This window comes from Equus caballus, chromosome 5 (assembly GCF_041296265.1).
Source record: "Equus caballus isolate H_3958 breed thoroughbred chromosome 5, TB-T2T, whole genome shotgun sequence".
In the NCBI taxonomy this organism is placed as follows: Eukaryota; Metazoa; Chordata; class Mammalia; order Perissodactyla; family Equidae; genus Equus; species Equus caballus.
This window is the reverse complement of record NC_091688.1, coordinates 42,105,897-42,114,574: the sequence shown is the minus strand read 5'-3', so window position 1 is coordinate 42,114,574 and position 8,678 is coordinate 42,105,897. Positions and strand designations below refer to the sequence as shown.

At 51.3% G+C, this 8,678-nt stretch overlaps 1 protein-coding gene across 7 annotated transcripts in view; it reads left to right on the top strand.

The window, feature by feature from the left end:
• The first annotated feature begins 729 nt into the window (after positions 1–729).
• The window catches only part of IL6R (interleukin 6 receptor), a 61,220-nt gene continuing 53,271 nt past the window's right edge, over positions 730–8,678 (top strand). For 2 of the 7 annotated variants that reach the window (XM_070268125.1, XM_070268126.1), the window contains exon 1: positions 833–1,031. In XM_070268125.1, the coding sequence (XP_070124226.1) occupies positions 947–1,031 (85 nt within the window). In that variant the 5' untranslated portion in view covers positions 833–946. Of the gene's footprint in view, positions 1,032–8,678 lie in introns of all 7 variants that reach the window. The other 5 variants (XM_005610076.3, XM_070268120.1, XM_070268123.1 and 2 more) reach the window with 5 other exon arrangements.

Genomic DNA, 8,678 nt, shown 5'->3' with positions numbered 1-8,678 from the left:
TCATAAGCATACTGGCCAGTACAGGCTTTCTTATCTCTATCTGACAGACGAGGAAGCAGAAACTCAGAGTGCGAACAGCAGTCACAGACCCAGGAGGTGGAGGTCTGGCTGGGAACGCGGGTCTACCTGCCTGTTTCCAAAGCCTGACCCGTCTCCTTGCCTTGCTGCGAGGAACAGGCGGCACGGAGAGAGAATGTACCTCCACGGCAATGAGTCTTCCGATGTCTAAGCCTCATCTCAGATCGATTAAATCAGAATCTCTGGGAGGGGGGGCCCAGACATCGGGGGTTTTTAGGGTTCCTCAGGTGATACCAAGCGGCAACCCAGGCTGCCAAGCACTGATTTACCAAAACAGAAAGAGGCACATCGCCTCCTCAAGGGCTCTCCAGGTGTTCTTTTCACAGCGTAATCCTGTTCACCAAACCCAAGATCAAAAAAAGCCAGTGCTGTCTAACTCCCCTCCTCTCACCAACAGAACCGGGGGAGGGGTCCTGGTAGAGCTCGCCCCTGCCGGGCTCGGGGTCTCCGGCCCTCGCGGCTCAGGTGCGGTGCTGCGGCAGAAAGCCACCCACTCTGGTCCGCCGGTACGCGGGGCTGTTGCGCCATCCGCTCGGACTTTTCTAACAGCACCCTGGGACGGCCTAGAGACACTCCAGCGCGAGTTCCTCAAATGTTTTCCTGCGTTGCCGGGACTGCCCGCCGCTCTGAGTCATGTGCAAGTGGGAAGTCGCACTGACACCGAGCTCGGCCAGAGGGAGCAGAGCCGAGCGCGGCGCGGGGCTCCGGGACTCGCCGTGCGTGCGGAGCGCGGCCCCCCCCGGGGATGGGGGCTGCCCTCGGGGCCTGAGCCCGCCCGCCGCCCCGCCCCGCCCCGGCCGCTCCGTCCGACCCGCCCGCCCGCCCGCCCGCAGCTCCGGGACCATGGGGCATTAGCGGAGGAGGAAGCATGCTGGCCGTCTGCTGCGCGCTGCTGACCGCCCTGCTTGCCGCGCCGGGGGCGGCTCTGGCCCAAGGGGGCTGCCCCGCGCTGGGTAAGGGCTTCGAGCGCACCTGGAGGGCTGGGGCAGCTGGCGGGTGGGGCAAACCGCTGTGGCCGCCGCAGACTGCGGGTGGCGAGAGGGAGGAAAAGAGGGAGGACGGTTCTCCTTTTCAGTGGCTAGCTTAGGTCCCCGCGGGCACAAGATGCGGGCTCCGGGCTGGCCCAGCTGTTCTGACGCGGGCGGTCGCTGGTGCGACCCCTGCTGTGTCCTGCGCCTTTGGCCGGCGCGCTCTGCTTAACTGCCCTGTGGCCGGGCAGCGTCTGCGGTCTGCGTACAGCACTTGGTGTGTATTCAGAAACCTGATTCACGTGTCTCATTCCCGGTGCCCCCAAGAGCCTTTACACAACTGCGCCCCGGGTTACTCTAAGGGGAGATGCCCGCAAGTGCGCGCCCTAGCGGGGTGGAGTTCGCTCCTGGGACGTTCTTTGTACCAGCGCCGCTCTTGCCTCTTAGCTTTGAGGGGGGAGGGGGTGCCACCTCGCCTGGCTCTCCCTTCAGCCCCCTGGGTGTATGTGTGGATGACAGTGCCCTGACTGTGAAGGGACTGACATCATGGGCGCTGAGTCATGGACCCTCCCGCTGCACGCACTTGCTCCAGTAGACACCAGCTCTAGCAAACTGTGTACCCCAGCCCTGAGAATTTAACCTAAGTGGGGAGGTTGGCCGGGGATTGGGACGTCTTGGGGCCAGCGCGCACTGGACTCCCCTTCCTGACGATAGAAGGAGGGGTGAGGCAGAGGGCAGTAGGCACTTGTTGCTCCTGTTGACTGTAATCTGCCCCCAGCAGCCAGGCCTTTCTATGTGCTCTGGCGGCATGCCCAGCTGCCTGTCCAGTCTCTCCTCTAGACAACTGGGCAACTGCTTCTCCAGAGGTTTATTTTAGGGTCTGAGAGCTTCTTTGAGGATACGACGGAAAACTAAGGGGGCAGCAGGCAGGCTTCTGGGAACAGATGGCTGGGGAGACGGGGGACTCTAGCCACTGCTGGGTTGCATTGTGCTCCCACCCTGGGTGAACACCCTCAGCCTGATCTCACCCTGCTGGGAGATAACTTTCTAGAGCTAGGGGCTGGTGTGCCTGCAGCTCTCTTTGCTTTCTGGATAGTTGTGTTCCTTGTGCTTGAAAGAAGAAAATAAATTGATTTCTTTTCTCAGCACACATGTATTACTCCCACCAGTAACAGCCCCTGTCGATTGAGGCGTCCTGTACTTTACATATGTTTTCTAATCCTCCATTGGATCTAAATAGACCTTGTTCCAAAGAGGAGCCTGAGGTTCAGAAAGATTGGGATGGGAGGTCGTCAGGCCTGGTTGGTGGAGGTCCACCCCTCCATGCCCTGTGCTCCAGTGTGTAGATCTCCAAGACTCCTAAAACACAGAACTAACCCAGAAGCCAGAGCTGCGGGGGTGTTGGGGGCAAGCTGGGAGTCACCCCTGCTGCCTAAGAGCTGGGGCAGAAGAGGTCAAGGAAAGGGAAGTGGAGACCTCGGCTTGCCCACCGTGGTGTTAGAGGGATGCAAGGCAGGGTTGAGGCCTGGGGTGGCCCCAGGAGTGAGCAAGGCTTCCCTGCCTGCCTCTGTTGCTCCTCACACAACACCCCAGTTCACCTGCCCCAGGGAGGTTACTACTGTGGCTGCGGCTTCCTTTGGCTCCTAAGTGGTTACAAGGCACTTCGGGGGTAGCCAGTTGCAGTCAGTTCTCTGTTTCCCTGGTCCTCAGGAGGGACAGGCAAGATGGTCTCAAAGCCTGAACGGCCATGAAAGGCAGAACCGAGAGTTTGGGGAGGAAGTGAAAGCCCTCCCATCGCAGAAGGAAAATGCAGAGGGGTAGAAAATACCCAGCTCCCCTCCCACACCCACACAGACTCAGCCCACAAACTTGAGAGTAAAAATAAAGACATCGTACAGGAAGCATGGAGCAAATGACTGTGAGATGTCTCGCTTTGGAGAAGTGAGGGGCTGAGAGGGGAGCGGTAGCTGGAGTTGGTTTAGAGGGGAAATCCGCTGGCTCTCCAGGCTACGGGCTCTTCTAGCCAGGCAGCGTGCTTCCCCTGGGCCCAGTGGCTGCCCATAGGCCCACCAGCTGGCAGGGCTGCTCAGGTGTACTTGCCATCTGGGGCCTGGACTAGCTGGGACTTAGGAGCTGGGCGTGGAAGCCTGGACACGGATGACTCAGGCTCCTTCTGCCTTCTGCATTGCAGGACGGTGCGCAAAACAAGCACGTTCACCTTTAAGTCTCTCAAAGTCCTGTTTCAACTTCTGATCTTCCCTTTAGGGCAATCTCTTCCTGCCCTCAGTGCCTACCTGCATTCCTAGCCTCACCCTAAATCAGTATTTCTCAAAAGTTCTGGGTCTAGCTGTGCCAGAATTGGTGTGTGTGTGTGTGTATGTTGGGGGTTGAGGGATAGGGGCTTGACAAAAATGCTGATTCTTGGTCCCCACCCCAGATTTACCAAAGAGACATATCTGGGAGTGAAGCTTGAGAAATGTCCTTTTCAACAAATGCCCGTCGTGCTTCACAAATCTGAGGATGGCTAGCTAACCAGTGTGACTGAGAACTGAATGAAGGCCCTCCCCCATCGGGCTTCTAGTTGCCAGAAATTTCTCCCTGCTTTGGCTCTGCCCCTTGTTTATTCACTGCAGCAAACATTGATTGAGAGCGTGCACAGCCCTAGGGGGCCTGTGTGGGACCAGCCACACGGACTGCACCCTGAAAGGAGCTTGAAAATGGTCAAGTGTCAATCCCTGAGAGGACCCAGCTCTCTGATCTGCTTGGGACCAACTACCCAAGGACAAACCTTCTAGGGGGCGGGGGAAGATGGATACAGAAAGCTCCTCCAGTTGAGGACCCAGACCCGAGGCGGCAGGCACACTGACCCTGACAGCAGGACCTCATCTCTGACCCTCAGCATCTTCCCCTGCGAACTGGGTAAACACATCCTCCCCTTGCTGGGTGTTCGTGAGGATTACACAAAGCACCCAGGTGCTGGCTTGCTGTTCATGTGCACCCCTCCCCTCTCCCCCACTTCCCCTTCCCACCAGGCCTGCCTGCCTGACCCAGTGAGTGAGAGCATCCCCATCACCACATCTGGGCTTTTCCTGGTGAGTCTTAAAGGTCTAGAGCTGTGCTCTCCTATACGATAGCCACTTACTATGTGTGGCTATTTAAATTTAAATTAATTAAAATGAAGTCAAATTAAAAATGTAGTTCCTTAGTTGCACTAGCCACATGCAAGTGCTCAATAGCACATGTGACTCGTGTGACACATGTGACACTGCTACCGGACAGGGCAGATATAGAGCATTTCCATCCTCCCAGAAAGTTCTCCTAGATGGCGCTGGTCTAGAGTACTGAGCAGTTTCTTCCAGAGGTTTTCTGTTGCTTCTTCCTTTAGCCCTATCCAGACCTTCTCTCCTCCCCCTGAAGCCAGCTTGTCTTGTACAAGTAATGGTTAAGGCTTTGGAGCCAGGCAGATCTCTGCCCAGCCCTGCCACGTAGAAATGACGTGAACTTCAGTGATTTTTCCCTCTTGGAGACTCACTGTCCTCCTCCTGAAAGTGTAGATAATTACGCTACCTCCCGGGGCGGTTATGGAGGTGAAATGAGCTCAGTGAGGTGTTGTACACAGATGGAGAACAGTCCCTAGCAGACGGCGAGCACTCAAATAAGTGGAGCTAATCATTCATTCATTTGAAGAAAATATTTTGAGCTCCTACTGTGTTCCAGGCACTGTTCTAAGAGCTATAGATACAGAGTGGACAAAACAAACAAAAATTCATGGTTCATTGGAGCTTCATTCTGGTGGGGATGTAAATTAAATATACAGTCTGATATGACCAGTGCTAAGGAGGAAAAATAAAGCAGGGGAGGGAGGTAGGAACTGGGTATATATGGAGGGGGCATGCAGAATTGATCCCTTCGAGGGGAGGCCAAAGAAGTTCTCACCCAGAAGATGCTATTTGAATGAAGGCCTAAAGGAAATATAAAAACAGTTAGGATTCCTTATACTCTCATCTTGGGTGGGAAAATTCCTGCCTCCTCTTTAGCAATCTGGGACTACCTGAGGAGCAGAGGGCTCCTTGGGGACGTACGGGTGCCTCCTGCCCTGGCGAAGCTTGGGGGTGTCTCTGGGGAGACCAGATCTCAGCCATTGGGTCCCTTAGACTCCAACTGGACAGGGAAGTGCTAAACAGCATGCCATTAACTGCCATTGAGGTCTGAGTCTTTGGAAGAGAATCTTTGAGGGCTGGAATGGCAAGGGGATAACTCTCAGACCCTCTCTGGTGAAGCCTCTGGGGAGTTTTTTTTGGGTATTTAATCTGTGTGCTTTACTGTCTCCTCTGGGCTTGAGATCCAGACAGATCCGAAGTCTCTGGCACAGTTGGGCTTTTCTGGGCTGGTCCTGGGTTCAGGCTTGACTTCTAGCTGCACCTCTTCAGGCTCCCCCACTCCCACCTGCCCCCACCTGCTCTGCCCTGTGGCTCTACCCTCAGGAGTGTGCTCCTGGAGCCCCACATCCAGGCTGTCTCCCCAGCACCTGTTCTCGATTCTCCTCCATCTCCCAACTTCCTTTCCCAAAGAGTATCCTTTGGTCTTCCCTCTCTTCATGATGGTTATAGGAACTGTTACTGTCCTGAGTGACAGCTGTGTGCATGGAGCTGGGCTGGGTTCTTTGCATCTGTGTCTTGTTTGCACAGCAGCCTTATGTGGGAGGAGTGTTAGACCCGTGGCATGGATGGCATAGGCTGTGGGACAGGCAGGTTTTGTTGGAGGGGAAGATCAGGAGGTCAATTACCAGAGAGTGGGAGAAGGGAAACTGGAGACAGCAAGTATAGGCTACTCTTTTGAGGATTTTAGCTGTAAGGGAGAGTAAAAACATGGAGTGCTCATTGGCTGGAGAAGTCGGGTCAAGAAAAGGGATTTTTATAAAGATGACTGAAATATCAGCGTGTTTACATGCTGATGGAAATGATTTAGTAGAATTGAAACACTGACAGACAGAGAGGTGAGAAGTGCTGAAGCAATGTCCTTGAGTAGGCGAGAGGAAACTGAGGCTCAGAGAGGTTCAATAACTCACTCAAGATCACACAGCAAGGAAGTGATAGACAGGGTTCTGAACCTTGCTCTTTCCACTATATCACGTGTGTTGCCAACAACTCCCACCCTTCCTAAAGCACAGGGACGTCAAGGTCAAGGTCACTGTCTCTCTTCTTCACAGTATCCTCATTAAAGACTCACCAACACCACACCCATTGGTGTGGCAAAGATAGCCTTGCTTTTGTCCCAGGAAGTGTCCGCTGCCTTCTCTTCAATATTGAAGAATACTGAAGGCCATGGTGTATGGTTAAGCCATTGCACTGTAACCCCCATCTTCTCCCCTATATCCATTCATATCACTCAGTCAGGGGACGTTTTGCAACCACGCGTCACTATAAATGAGCTTTCTCTGTCTCTAAGAGAGGCAGCTGGTGTAGCAGAGAGAAACCAGCTTAGTGGTCAGACCATCCATGTCTGCCTCGTGGCTGCCCATTTAACCAGCCAGCCGACCTTGTGGCAAGTCACTTCAAGCCTAGGCAGAACAATACTTCTTGAGGGTGTAACAAACAAAAGTGGGTGCTTGATGGATGTTATTGATCCTAAGAGCCCATTTTGATGGGAGGAAAGTGGGAGGCAATAGTATGAGAACTCACAGAAAGGGGGAAAGACGCACTAACACAGTGGGAATGGTAATCACACTTGCTCACATTTTTTTGAGAGATTAAGTATGTCCTGAAAATACTGCTAAGGTTTTAACATTAATTATCTAATGTAATCCTCACAACAACATTTTGAAGTAGGTATTCTTATTATTTCCATTTTATGGATGGGGAAAATGAGGCCTAGAGAGCTTGAGAAACTAGCCCAAGGTCACATAGTTAGTGAGTGACTGACCTAGGGTTGGAACTTGGGTGTGTCTGAATCCTGGGCTTGAACTCTTGACCATTGCACCCAGTGGACTAAGAAAGAGTTCAGTTATTTTGATTAGATAAAGAACTGCTTTAATTTTTTTGGTATTTCATTGTATCGATACACCTAGGTTAGTTATCCAGTCTCCTTTTGATGGACATCTGCTTGCTTCCTGTCTTGCCATCACAGATGGCACTGCGGGGAATACCTTTGCATGTCCCTCAGGTTGCATGAGTGCAAGAACATCTGCAGGATAAATTCCTCAAAGGGGAATCTATGGGTCGAAGGCCATGTGCATTTGTAATTTTGAGAGAGAAGAGAAGTTGCACCAAATCTACTCCCAGCAGCAGCAAGGGAGCGCCTGTGTCCCCAGACCTTTGCCAAAAGTGTATTATGAAACTGGTACTTACACAGAAGATGGTGTCTGTGTGGAATTAATTTGCATTTATCTTATCTGAGTGAGACTGTGTAAGTTTTTCCATGTTTAAGAGACGTTTGCATAATCTATGTCTATGAACTGCCTGTTCATGTTCTTTGCTCATTTTTTATGGGCCTTTTTTTATTGTTTACAGGAGCTCTTAATATCTTAAGGAATTTAATCCTTTATCTTTGACAGGAGTTGTGAATATTTTCCTCCAGTTTGTCTTCTAAGACTTCTAGGTTTTTTATCATATTTAATTGGATTTTTTTTTTCTGGTAACTTGAAGAGTTTTTTACTCTTAGATTTTGATCCATTTTGAATTTATCATGGAGTAAGGTATGAGGTGTGGTTTTAACTTTTTTCCCCTGGTCATAACCTGATGTCCCTTTACAGTTTATTGAATAATTCATCTTTCCCCCACAGATTTTAAAAGTCACCTTTAGAATATACCAAATTCGTGTAAATACTTGGGTTTATTGTGCTTCTCAGCATAGTGTGTAGTTAAAAGCACAAATTCCAAGGCCTAATTGCCTTGGGTGTGAATCTGGGCTCACCTGTAATTAGCCATGTAACCAGCCTCCTCTTCTGTAAGGCAGACTGTTAGGAGGGTCAAGTTGGGTGATCCAGGTGCGTGCTGGAACGGTGCTTGTGCACAGCCAACACCCAGACTAAGCTAGCTTTTTGAAATTGTGGTAAAATACACATAGCATAAAATTTATCTTCTTAACCATTTTAAAGTGTAAGTTAATAGTGCAGACTAAGCTATTATTGGTTATTATTATTTCTGAACTTTCTAGTCTCTTGTGGTTTTGTCTGTCTCCTCCTGTGCCGGTACCACACTGTTTTAATTCCTATACCTTTCTAATAGGCTTTAAAGTTCGGTTGGGCTAATCCCCCTCTCATTTCTCTGCTTTTTCAGAATTCTCCTGGCGATCTTTGCTTGTTTACTTTTCTGTTTGAACTTTAGAATCAGCTTGCCTAGTTTCAAAAAAGTCCTCTTGGTGTTTTTGTTAGGATCAAGTAGAATTTAGAGATTAGCTTCGGGAGCACTGACACATGTACAATACTGAGTCTTCCTCTCTCAGAACATGCTGGGCCTGATGTGGCTTATTGACGAGGGGTACAGGCTGGGCAGAAAGCGGGAATGCGGGTTTCACAGTCACCCTGAGCATAGATGTGCCTGCTCTCCATTCTGAACTGCTTTCTTCCTGGGGATGTGGAGTGGGGGGGACCAGTGTGTGTGTGTGTGTGTGACTGTGTGTGCATGTGTGTAC